Below are 13,708 nucleotides of genomic sequence, written 5' to 3' on the forward strand. Positions count from 1 at the left end.
GTTCAACATCCCCTCAACTATTCTAGTCATGACCACATCCAGAAATTCCATAATGCCCTGTCCTCAAAGGTGCTGGCCCTTGGTGGGTAGGAGGGGGATGGGGAGAAGGTGCATGTAGTCTCAGAAATCCTTAAGTTCTCTGCTAGGATTTTTAAATACTTTTGTTTTCATTTCAACAATGATCTTTAAAAATGTCTATGAAATTATTCTGATCACGTGGATGACTGCCAAATCAGCTGGCACCTTCTCAAGATTTTAATGCTTGAGTTTTGGTTTATGCCCATGACCTCCCTGGGGACTGATATTCACCTACAGGGACAGTGTTTCTCTTTTTATATGACAATGGTCTCCGCTTATCCACAGGTTTGCTTTCTGGTTTTGAGCTACCTGAGATGAACCTCGGTCCGAAAGCAGGTGGCCTGACATATCGTCAGTAGGTTCACAGGGCCTACTGTCACATCCCAGTGCCTACGACATTCCCCTCCCTTCATCTCAACATGTAGGCATTTTATCATCTCATGTCATCACAAGAGGAAGAAGGGAGAACATAGTACAATAAGCCGTGGAGGTGGGGAGACCACATTCACATAAGCTCCATTATACTATATCGTCATAACCATTCTACTTGATTATCAGTTATTGCTGTTAATCCCTTTCTATGCCTAATTTGTAAATTAAACTTTATCGTATGCACATACGGGGAAAAGAAACCATAGTATCTAAAAAGTTGTGTGCTGTCTGCAGATTTTGGCATCAACTAGGGGTCTTGGAACGTGTCCTTTGAGTATAATAAGGGACTTCTGTACTGAGAAGACTGGCTGTTTTTTGCTTTCCTACATTATTTAAAAACTGAAACTTTGGTTTGGAATTATTGAAATACCATGGTGCAGCAGAGAAACACAATTTTAATTTTTTATGTACTGATACAGAAGACAGAGGCAGACTTGATACAAAACTGATGCTTTCGTGTGGATTAAGGGCCAGATGGCCTCATAACATTGCGCCAATAAAGCATCTCTATGGTTGAAACAAAGATGGGAGATCTGAGCTGTTGCACAGAGCAAACACTAGCCACACTGTAGCACAGATTCCACCCTCATCTGTTACCCTTTTCCATCAATAAATGTAGCAGAAAATATGAAATGAAGAGAATTTTTTTCAATAGGACGTTTTAAACTTTTTTGGCATTTACTCTCAAAGTACACTGTTACGGTCCATAAAGACAATGGTTTAAAAACTGCCGGTTTAAAAACTGGTTTGTTGCTTATCTTTGATGAAACAACAAAGTCTATCACATTAAATTAATACTTTTATTTGGATTTTATTGGTTTTGTCATTTCATTTTTAAAAAGAAGGATTTATTTATTTGAGAGAAAGAGAGAAAGTAAGCAAGGGAGGGGAGGGAAGGAGGGAGCGAAATTTGCAAGCAGACTCTCCACCGAACCAGGAGCCCATCGTGGGACTTGATCTCATGACCCTGAGATCATGACCTGAGCTGAAACCAAGAGTCACTCAACTGACTGGCGCCACCCAGGTGCCCTAATTTTGTAGTTTCATTTTTAACTATTTAATTACAAGTCTATTTTTGGCTCTATACTGTGTAAGAGCTTTAAGCATAAGAAATTACATCTAGAATATAAATTTAATTTTTAATTTAACAATTTATAATTTGACAGAAATATAAAATCAAAATCTAGTTTGATTATTTGTATGCATCAATGTAACATTTTAATAAAATAATTAAGTTCAATAAGGAGGGGTGTCTGAGCAAATTTTTGGTCTTTTCCAAGAGGTACATGCCTTACTCAATTTTGTCAAACATGCCACTAATTGGTTACCAATAACATCCCCGTAGGGAATCGCTTACACACATTACACATAAATCACATTACAGATAAATGGTAGACGTAAAAACACTTTCTAGAGCCGCTCCTGACCTTCACATTCTGGAATGTTGCAGTAGTCGAACCTCACGTCTGGGTTTGTGGTGTAGCACCAGGGCCCGTTCTCGTCGTTGTCAGGGTTCCTGCAATAGTTCTCCTCTAGCCCCTCCAAGGGGTGCTTCTCAGGCGTATAGCTGTGGAGGGTAGGAAAGACTCCCTGACTTTACAGTGAACCCTTGAACAGCATGGGTTGAAGCTGTGTGGCTCCACTTACACGTGGATTTTTTTCAATAAATACAGTACAGTGCTGTAACGTTTTTTCTCTTCCCTACAATTTTCTTAGGAACATTCTCTTTTCTTTAGCTTACTTTATTGGAATACATAATACGTGAAACACACAAAATATGTGTTCATTGACTGGTTATGCTCTCAGGAAGGCTTCCTGTCAACAGCAGGCTGTTGGTGGCTAAGCTTTTGGGGGAGGGTCAAAAATTATACATAGATTTTCAACTGCACAGGAGGTCAGTGGCCCTAATCCCATGTTATTCAAGGGTCAAATATATTTGAAAAATCAGTATGTTATTGGAAGGCAGAATGAGGTTCTATTCTTATGGGGTTCATGCATTCGAGCTCCGTGCTGCAGCATTTGTGCTGTCTGATTTCCAGTTCTTTACCCATAGGCTGCTTCAGTACAGTAGCTAATATTACCACTATTACCATATTGACAGCTAAGTCATAGAAGTAGAGTCAGTGTTTTTATGCACAGTCACTAGAAATACAAAGGCCTCAAACGCCTGCCAAATTCTTGATTCTTTCTAAACACCTGCTTTCATCAGTTGCCCTTCTCTCTGTAAAAATAGCAGCAGTTAATGCGATTCTGTCTGTGTAAACTATGCGGTAGACAATACTGAAATCCTTCTACACGTTCTCTCATTTAGCTTTAGTAAAACCACTATGGGGAAAGTGTTATTATCTCTATTTTATGGATGAGAACATTGAGGCACAATATCAGAATATATCTTGCCTCAGTGAGAACACCTAATAGGTAGCATCTCAAGTTAAAATCTGTCTGATTTCATATGTGGGGTGGGGTGGGGTGGGGGAGTAGAGTTATGCTCATTTCCAGTTCTAGAAATGAGTTGTGTAGAGATAAAAATTAGATTGAAAGCCCAAGACTTGAAGGGTCTAAGTGGCAGATATCCTTTCTGTGCCTCGATGCATGTGTTTTTGGCAAAGTGCGCCTCTCAGGGCCTCAGTGTCCTCATCTGCTGGGTTCAGAAGGCCTAAACTATCTCTAAAAAGCCCCTGACCCTTCATAATTTGGCCATTTGGTTTAATCATTTTTCCTCTATAAGTTGTATACCTTGGGAATATTATATCTGCCCATCTCATAGAGATATAATAAAGGCAATTTGTTGGAGAAGGGGATAGTAGACACTAAATTCCTAGTTGATACACATTGTCACTGAGAATAGATAAGAATTGTTACTGTTAAAGCCACCTAATACCATCCTGGGGAAAGCACAAAAAGAACGACACTAAAATAATTCATGGGCAAGTTGTGAGATCATTTGCTTTTCATTTACATTCTATTTGCTCCTTTGCTCTGCAATGTTGAGGTGAACAAGTGGTAAGGGTTCTGACTTGGAAGGCTTAATTGAGGCTAATGCAACCCTGAACATAATCGCCTTTGTTCTTTTCTCAGACTCCACCTGGAATCTGGGATTCCTGGTTTTATTGTTCTTTTTTATTAAGCATCCGTCCATGCTCTTGGTCTTCCCAAACAGTACACCCCCAAAAGCAAATGGAAAGCAACCACTTTCTGCTTTTGTGTTATAAATAGCTGAATCATCCTACCTCAACATCCATAAAGCTCTTTCCATACCTGCTTCTTAATCTAGTCCGGTTTGATTTGGAGCAAATGGCATCTGGTTTGATTTGGGGGTAATGGGATCATTCTAAGTATCAGAGATGAACATAGAGACAAAAGTCTTACTTAGGTTTGTGCGGAGAATTGTCACTCCATTTTTGACAGGCAACGTCATTCTTCGTTTTGGCCATGGTCCCCCTGTAGGTTTTCCCATTTCCAGTCTTGCACTCTGAAAGATATACTGAAGGGGGATCCACAAAAGGGTCAGACCCTCCATGAGAAATCCCATGAGGGAGCCCTTCACTGCCTAGTCTTGTTGGAAGGACTCACAGAGGAGACACCATTTTCCTACTCCCTGGAAAGAGAGTCTTTTACATCTTACATTTGTGTAAGAGTTGGAGTTCACTAAGCACTTTGGTGCTTTGATTTAGTCATTCAAAGCTACAGCCCCTCTGTGCACCAGGAACCATGCTGGGTGAGGGAGACATAGGGAAAGCAGAAGGAGGCCCTACCCTCATGGAGCTTATATGCTAGTGGTGTCAGAGAGGATAGGTACAGAAAGTAATCAAGGCCACACATTGTGAAATGAGCTAGTGGCAACATATGTAACAGAGAAAACAAATAGCACGAGGACAGAGTGAAGGGGAATGGGGACAGGTGCTTTTCAGGCATGGCAGGGGGATGCAGACTTTTCAGAGGTGGAAAAAGATCCAAGCCACTTCTATTCTTTGAGGCTCCCAGTATTTTAAATATGAAAAACTGCCAAACAGAGAGGTATGTGGACAGTAGACACTTCCCACTGGCCTCAACTCACTGGTTAGCCAACAGGTGCCAACTTGTTTTGAACACACACTGTCAGATGCCCACCTGTCTCCCACACGTGGGGAGGTGGGCCCCTATGGCTGGCAGGTCACTTTCCAGTGTGCCCATCCACTTCTCTTCCCACCAGTCAGGTTTTATGCTTCGCAAAAGTCAACTCTTGCATTGTCAGAAGTTTTTATACAGCTTTATTTGACTAAAGATTATGTAAACTGAGAAATGAATGTGAAAAAAATTTCTTAAAAAAAAACAAGATGAATGTTTTTAAGGACTTGAAAGACTTTGAATGATTTTTCTAAAGGCAATCAAACCCACTGAGGGTAATCTACTCATATGGTTGGCTATATCATTTTGGGTGGGAAATCCTAAAAATACAAAGATATTTTACAGTCGGATTGACTAATAAATGTCTCTAGACCTTGCACTACTTGAAAGAGTAGGAAACCAATTATCCTAAACAACGCACTTAGGGCATAGTTTATGCAAGGAAGGACCAGATAACTGCTGATGGTAGCCCCATATTTAGAGAAAAAAAGCTTCTACTCTACATCCAAAGGTACTAATGTAAATTGTGTTTTTCCATGATGATATAAAACACTTAAGATACATTTTATTTTTATACTAGAAAACATTTTATGATTTCCCACCTTAGTCAAGTTTTTAAATTAATTGATCAATTAGGAAAGTTCTTCTAACACACCTATAGCAAACAAATGCTTTTAACCTAAGACTATGTATAACGACAGCAAATGTATCCTCATTGAGAGTGATTATTACAGTAGACATATTACACCAATCAGAAGTGTAAACTCAAGATACTCTGGAGGCCCAGGGGCCAGAGGAGGCTTTGCAAAGCAGGTGATGCTTGAGTTGAGAGGTAGGAGGTGAAAACAGAAGAGGGGCCTCGGCCACGGGTTGTGTTTCTGCTTTGTGGGAGGAACAGACACAAGCCCAGTGTAGAAAAGCCTAGTGACTCAAGCAAATGTGGTAGCCTTCAAGAACACAGGCCCCAATAGTATCCAGTTAAGTATTTGGATTTTATTCTAAGGACACGAGGAGTTTCAGGCAGGGAAGTTATGGCCCATCCGCTGCCGTGGCCTGGCCAGTGATGGGACCACTTAGACCCATGTGGCGGAGGCAGTGGCCATGCTGGAAAGGGCAGATGAAAGTGTGATCTGACATTGAGTGTTCCCAGAATAACCCAGGCAGATAATTTAGCAGTGGGTCGATGTGCTACAGTAAAGAAACAAGCACCGCAAAATGACTGACTTTTGACTTTTTACCTCTCTTTTGTTTGTATGTACCCACCAGAGTTGATATAACCTTTTGCTCCTTTCCATCAGCTTGAAAACAAGCAACTATTCAACTATTCAAACTAAGCCTAGCGGTCACCCCCCCCCCCCCCCCCCGTTCTTTCTGGTTAACAATTTACAAATGATTTATTTAAATGTTAGCATTTTGCAGGGAAAATCGTACCAGGTGCCCACCCCACCCCCTTTTTTTTAATCTAGTAGGTAACCCTATATATCTCATCCTTTACTATTTGTAAAAACTAAGAACTTCAACAGATAAACTTTAGATTTTCTCAGCACTTTAATCTCAAGAATGAGAGATAAACAGTGTTAAGAAAAGGAGTATAGTAGACACACAGCTAACTAAACCTCAGAAGATGAACCGATGCGTAGAAATAATCCTAACCTAAAGAAATATTAAAAAAAAAAAAAAAAACCATAGTGTTTTGTGTCGAGACTAGAGAGAATGTTGCAGGTCATTGTCAGGAACTTGCGAAAGAGGATGTTTCCTTAACACCTGTGTTACAGAATATTTGGAGAGCTACATTGCTATTATAAATGGTCTTAATCCCAGCCAACAACAGGGTACAGAGTCATTTTTAAAGGGCTATATATTCACTTAAATCTTCAGACATACTTAATGGAACTTTGCATCTTGAAAAAGTCACGCAATTTCCATAGGAATCTAGGCCATCTGTTATCCTAAACAATGGAAATAGCAATCCAGAATTTTCAAGGAAACTATGGAAAAGGAACTGCAGGTCTTGCACATTTTCAAAAGATCACATTTCCCAGTCTGAGGGAAATTGAGACTATGACCAGAAAATATTGGAAATGTTAAAAAATGAAAGTAAGGATTTTGTCTGTATGCAACTGTTACTGAGGATTTAAGACACCTCAGTTTTTCTGTTTCCCCAGGCTTTGGTCCAGAAGCTAGGGCCCAAGGATCATGGTCCCTGCAGAACAAAAAGCCAAGATCATAAGGAATGTTTAGATTCCCTTTTCCTCAAAAATAAAAGAAAATATTGACTATCTTATTTTCTAGGTCATAGGTAGAAGTGATTGTCAATCTAATTTTTTCATTTTTAAATCAAGAAAAACTAAATCTCAAAGGTGAAGTCATATACTCAACAAATTGGATTAGTGCCCAAATCTTATCCTGAGTCTGAGAGCAATTTCACTACAATAGTGTCTTCATTCTCTGGTCTGATAAACTACAGATGTAAGGAGGTGGGGACAGAAGGAGGAAGGGTGGGGAGGAAAAGAAGAAGAAGAAGGAAACCGGGAGGAGGAGGAAGAAGAAGAAGAAAATATTGTACGCACTTCTCTTTTCGAATAAAAACACATCTCTCATCCTGAAGACTATAGAAGACTTGCTGTTTTCAGGCATGATCACACATTGTTGCTCTTTACTGTGATATTGGAATGACCTGCAGAAAAAAATCAGGAAACCCTCAAAATGTTTTCCCCTATTTAAAGGAAAGTAAGTTTTTGTTAATAATTAAAAGACTTAAAAGATAATTGTATCTCTTGATGGATCAAGGAGCTCAGAATGGATACTTTCCATTACCTTTGGCCCAGCATCAAGATGTGCTAAAAAAGGATGCGTCAACAGGTAGTTTCTCATGTTTCCTTCTATCTTTACCTTCTCCTCCTCCAAATTCTCTTTGTTTTAACCGCTTTGCTCTTTCTTCACTTAAGTACTAGAATATTTGCTTTTGGGTTGGAAAGAGTCGGGAATATTTGGTTTCTGGTTGCTCATTCCAAGATGGTCTATGTGACTTCTGGACCCCTATAATTTCCCCTTCCCAGAAAGTCCCCTTGATTTCAGCCTCCACATGTCATCTCCTCCCCCTTCACCTCACCCCACCTTGCCCATCCCTGTGGTCCTGTCGTGGACATTCAGTCTTGCCTTCAAGGCCATCCACAACCGTCTTTCCAGTACCATCTCCTCCATGAGCTCTTCTGTAGTGGTGTGGTCTGCTGGGTCCTGTTCACAGGGCCATGTGGCTCCCCTGTCCCAGTACATGTCACTTACCCTTTAGAGCCCCACTCAGTGTCTCCCTCCTCCCTAGACTTCCTCCAGCCCTCTCAAACCTTAGGAATTGTTCTTTCCTCATTGATGATGTCACTGACACCTAGCATTACCTGTATTTTTAAAAAATGTTTACATTTTATCCAGCTTCTGTGACTACACCATAAATACAAAAAGGCAAGCACTGGATCTTGCAACTATACAGAGATTTATCACATACTGATATAGATCATACAAATTGTGTATATCAGATCACTGTATCTCTGCTCCTTTGCTCTTTAGGGTCTGGGACACTTCCAGTCACACGATTCTCATTAAATATTTACTGATGATGATGTCAAAACCTAGAGCTAAGAGCAGCAGTAGCTGTGATGCCATGTCTCACTATAACATCCTTTGGGGCCATTTTTCTGACGGGGACGCGAATAAACTCTACCAAGGAACTGTTCGTATGGCTTCAGATCTAGGAAGCAAATACAGACCCCAAACTCCAATCTTATGAAATTTCTCTTGCCTCTTAAATCCTGTTTTTGTTAATAAATCCCAGAGCAAACTTCTCGTTATCAAAATAATAGTGTCTCAAATGGCAATATTTCCACATTCGAGTAACCACCAAGAGAATACCTGCAAATGAACCCTGTTTCCTCCTCACACTTGGCTGCACATTCTTCTATGCTTCCTACTGATAACTGCTTCTTAGTGAGGCTGAACACTGAAGCCCCCTGCGTGTTCACATAGTCATCCAGGAGGCTTCCATGACCTGCAAATAGAAGATGAAAGTGGGATAACTGGTAAGATTCATCAATGTCACCATTCAGTTATCATGACTTTGTAATCCTCTATTTGCTGTGCATCGGCCACATAAAACTTGCTGCTTTCTTGGAAAGCAGACCCAGTGTCATGAATAAAAATATTGAGTCAGGAAAGCAGTTCCATTAGTAGGCTGCATTATGTTAAAAGAGCTAGTGAATTGATAGATTCATAGATCAGGATTATTTAACAACTTCTGTACTATGTTAATGGGCATGAGACCTCAAATAAGAATAAATGTGATTTATTTGCTGTGGATTGCCATGCGGTGATAGAACCATAAGAGGCCACCAGTGGCCACTGTGTTCGCAATTACTGATAACGATTTGTCCATCCCTGGCTCTAAGCCCAACCTGGAGGCCATTGCTTGATTTCCAACACTCTAAGCTGTAGTTGTGACTCTCTTTCTTAAACCGATGTGATATTCTCTGTGTGGTTCCACCCTGAGATATAAAAATGTTGGTGAGCTGGTGATTTTAATAAATGAGACCTGAATTAAATGTCAACTACTTTACAAGATCATTTTTTATACAAGGTCATTTTTATATTGGGCTTACTACAGTGACATCTCACTGTTAATTAAAGAAAAATCATTTTCCCCCACAATGATGACAGGTATCTGGCATGTCTGAGGAAATGATTTAAAAAAAAAAAAAGCACAAACACTGGCTTTGATTTTTCTGGGAGATAAAATCTGAGCCAAAGAATCTCTCTGAGGGTTTCTCCATCCCTTCCAAGGGCAGAGAGTGTTCCCACAGGAGCTACAGGGAGAGTTCTCTGTTCTGAGGTCCCAGGCAGCGCCCAAGCTGGCTTTGACAGGTCTGCTCTGGGCCTGGAGATGTTGGCCTCCCTGCTTTTGATGTGGAACCTAAGTGATTTTCCCAGGGTGAGAGGCCAGAAGAGGTTAATGAAATGAAGACAGCAAGTTGCCTAAAGTTTGCCTAAATGGGATTAGGCAACATGGCGGCCTTGACCACCTCGAGGGGAGTGGTGAGGACCAAAGCCAGGCTGAGTGGGTCGAAGAGTGACCAGGAGAAGCTGTGGAGTGCGTCAGAAGACCAGTCTTCAGAAGCCCAGCAGTGAGAGGAGCTCTTTCCAGGGGGCATGTGCGCTCTCAGAATTTTCTCTTAAAGAAGAGACTTTCTAGAACATCTTTAGCTACTGGAGAAAATTATCCAGTAGGAAGGATCACTGAGGGTCAGCCCCTCATTCTCAGAAAGGCCCTCCCCGCCCAAACACATGGGGCACAGGGTAAATGTGCTCCAGCAGACAGAGGCAAGTCGTCTTCTGGAGGCCACCTTGCCCTGTCTCTGCTTTCTATCCTCCCCTGATTTACCATACTTCAAACTGGAAGGTGGCCCTTGCATAGGAATTGGGCTGCTGTAATTTACTTTCAATGTACCAGAAAGTGCTAGAAAAAATGTTTCAAATGATCATGGAAAAGTACTTGATGGGATGAGCACTGGGTGTTATTCTATATGTTGGCAAATTGAACACCAATAAAAAATAAATTAAAAAAAAAAAAAGAAAAGTAGAGGTTTCAGCTCCATACCCATGCCTTCATCCTGTATTTCCCCCAATTTGAGCTCTTATTTCCAAGGAGAGAGGTGTGCTTGGTAAATTCTATCGATCAGGATGTGATTTAGAAAACAAACACAGTGGCGGGGGTTGGGGTGGGGGGCACCTGGGTGGCTCAGTTGGTAAAGGATCTGCCTTCAGCTCAGGTCATGATCTCAGGCTCCTGGGTTCATTCGATCCCCGCATCAGGGACTTCACCCTCTCCCTTTGTCCCTCCCCCTGCTCATGTGTTCTCTCTCTCACTCTCTAGAATGAATAAGTAAAATCTTTAAAAAAAAAAGAAAAAAAACACAGCAAACACTAATTCTGGAAAGTGTACCCTATAATGACTTAAATCAAATTTTCTGGGATGCCTGGGTGGCTCAGCAGCTGAGCGTTTGCCTTTGGCTCAGGTCGTGATTCCGGGGTCCTAGGATCGGCTCCCACATTGGGCTCCCTGCGTGGAGCCTGCTTCTCCCTCTGCCTGTGTCTCTCCCTCTCTCTCTCTCTCCCTCTGTGTGTGTGTGTCTCTTGTGAATAAATAAATAAAATCTTAAATAAATAAATAAACAAACAACAAATAAACTTTCTGAAGAGTTCTTAGAAAGTTGAACAGGCTGGGGTATAAATGATACCAAGACAAGAAAATTTCCATATATACCTTTAACTAAGTTGCTTTTAATTTTCTTATTATGTACGAAACATAAAGCAAAAAGCTATGAAGCAAAAAGCTGCCGAGCCCACCTTAGGAGCTGATATCTTAAAGGGATATCCCAAAAGAGAATACATTTTTTTTTCTTTTGTGCTTGAAAAGCTGTCCCACACTATTTTCTTTTCTTCAACTCAAGAGCTCTGTGTTAGTGGGGTGTCGTACAGTGTATTGGTTGACCAAGAAATATTTAACATGTCTTTTTTAGTGAGAGAAGTATTTTTCTATTCTAGGCCAAATGTAGATGTATATTGCTACCAAAGCAAATGCATTACATAAATAATGTGGGTACATTTATTTTTTTTTATCACTGTGGTGTGTATATCTACACCCAGGCTCATATGTTTGAAAGGAAAAAAAAAAACTTAGTGGTTTATGAAACTACAGAGAACAGCTGTAAAAGGATATATTTTTCCTCCCCCTAGTCACGTCTGTGCCCTGGAAAGATGAAACATGTCCATGGAAACAGAGAGTAAATGCCTTCCTTTCAAAAAGAGCTTTTGAAAGTCTCCCCGCAAGGTTGGTGAAAATTGATGTTAATCCTGTTGCAGAAGAATTTGCTCTCGCATTCTGGTGGAAGCCACCGAATGGGTTCCTGGTATTTTGGATCCTGTCGTCCACGGGCTAACATGGAACGTGCATACCTGCACCCCACACACGGCCGTCTCCCACAGAAGTCTCTCAGGGCAATCTTCTGCTCTGTCTTCTTTGGCATTCCTTTAAAGGGCTCCACTGACTTCAAATATATTTAACTCTAATTTAAAGAATAGCTTACAAAATTTTATCTGGCAATTTATAAATTGACTTTCAAGTACCCATATCTTGTTTATGTAAAGAACCAGCATAATGTATGATTCCATTTGAATGAAATGCCCAAAGCAGGCAAATCAGAGACAGAGAGTAGATTGGCAATTGCCAGGAGCTAAGCAGGAAGGGATGTGATGAGAGGGGGTTGGGGGTGACAGCTAAGGGGTGTGGGTTTTCTTTCTGGGGTAACAGAAATGTTAAAAAATGTATTGTGGTGATGGTTGCACAACTCAGAGTATTCTAAAAACCACTGCATTGTATGCTTGAAATGGATGAATTATATATGAATTATATTTCAATAGAGCTGTCCAAGAAAACCTATAAGGACATTCTTAGGATATTTTAAAGGAAGCTTAAACAAAGTTGAAAAGTGAGAAGAGGCACCAAATTCCTACTGGAAAAAGCTTGGTTTAAGTTCTGGTTTCTTCACTTCCTGGGTTAAGGAGTTCGGTCAAAAGAGAAATAGCCTAATTTTCCTAAGTATGGATTCCTTCCTCAGTAAAATGGGGATGAATATACTACCCCACCTACCGCATCAGCTAAATGAGTGAGTGCACACACACACACACGTATGTATAAAAATGTGCCTGGCCTCCCTCAAGCACTACATGAGTATTTCTTGAATTCCTACATACATAAGACATTTGGCAAATTGACACATGTGATTTCTCCAGGCCCAAGGAGCAAACCTACACATACAAAAGGCCCACTTAAACCCTCAGTAGTCAGGGAACTGGTGACAACCACCACAGACAGGTCAAAGGACACAGACATATCTCACTGCTAACATCTGAAAGTGAAGAGAATATAACATACTACCGAAAACGATCTGATCTGAGTTAACGGACCTGAGAGCCAGGCAAAGGCACCCACGACCTTCTGGGTTGATGACGACCCACCATCATTGGCAAGCAATCTGCTAGGTTTAAAAAATCATTCCTTATTTCCTCTTGCCCATTAGTCCTTAGCATATTGAGGCAAATTAAGTTTAGTTCTTAAAGAATTTTTCAATTTTACATGTAGATTTTGATTTGGGACTCTGGTGAATCAAGCGCTGAATTAAGCTGCAGGGAAAGCCATCAGGTGACCTATTTTTAGGACATTGCTAGGAAAAGCATTTTAATTAAAGTAAAAACAAACAAACAAAAAAACCCCCTGTGCCTTACCTGATTTCAGGAATAAAAGAAGTAGAAGGACCACTTCCTTATGTTCCATTTTGGGACTGGCCAGCAGTGCCCAGAAAACTGGATGTCTCAATCCCGAGATATTATTGACTTACCTGAGAGGAAACACATCCACAAATAAGATAATCACAGGGAGTTAATTATTCTCTGGGACGCCCATTGCCACTGTGCTCCGAAGGGTTCAAACATTACCTTGGCTGGAGGATCTTACAAAATCTAAATCTGTAATAGATGCTGGGAAGTGGTGAAAGCAGCCCTGCCCCTTTCTGCCCCAGGCGGCTTCTTATCTTCTGATTCCTGCCCCCTAACCCCCAACCCCCCAGCCCACCTGCTTTCCTGCCTGATGGTTCCTTCCTCCTCTCCTTCCCCGGCTTTAGGTAAAAAAGAAAAAAAAGGAAGAAAAACAATCACACTGATAGCCAACCCTTGCTGAGAACTTGCCTACGCCAGACACTCTGCTGAGAGGTACACATGCATAGTTTCATTCAACTTTCAACACAAGCAATATTAATATCCCCACGTTAATGAGGGGACATGGGCTAAGGAAGTTTAACTTTCTCAGGGTTACTTAGCTACCAATGGACGAGACTAATAGAGACTGTGTAGGCCTTAGATTATAAACATAAGCTCAGGCCTTGTCATTCCCATCCCCCATCCTACCAAACAATGTAGAAATTACTACAAAAGTCAAAATATTTTATTATCAAAATGTCTTCTTGTCCAGTGGACTCACATGTTTCCC

At 40.9% G+C, this 13,708-nt stretch overlaps 1 protein-coding gene across 1 annotated transcript in view; it reads right to left on the reverse strand.

Annotated features, from left to right (window-relative positions):
- The window catches only part of PLG (plasminogen), a 38,037-nt gene extending 24,976 nt beyond the window's left edge, over positions 1-13,061 (reverse strand). Inside the window, exons 1-5 of the mRNA XM_077899182.1 lie at positions 12,949-13,061; positions 8,524-8,659; positions 7,188-7,294; positions 3,880-3,994; positions 1,938-2,077 (exon numbers count right to left, since the gene is read on the reverse strand). Of these exons, the coding sequence (XP_077755308.1) occupies positions 1,938-2,077; positions 3,880-3,994; positions 7,188-7,294; positions 8,524-8,659; positions 12,949-12,997 (547 nt within the window). The 5' untranslated portion in view covers positions 12,998-13,061. The remainder of the gene's footprint in view (positions 1-1,937; positions 2,078-3,879; positions 3,995-7,187; positions 7,295-8,523; positions 8,660-12,948) is intronic.
- Positions 13,062-13,708: the final 647 nt, after the last annotated feature.

The sequence above is a fragment of the Canis aureus genome, chromosome 1 (genome assembly GCF_053574225.1).
Source record: "Canis aureus isolate CA01 chromosome 1, VMU_Caureus_v.1.0, whole genome shotgun sequence".
Taxonomy (NCBI): domain Eukaryota; kingdom Metazoa; phylum Chordata; class Mammalia; order Carnivora; family Canidae; genus Canis; species Canis aureus.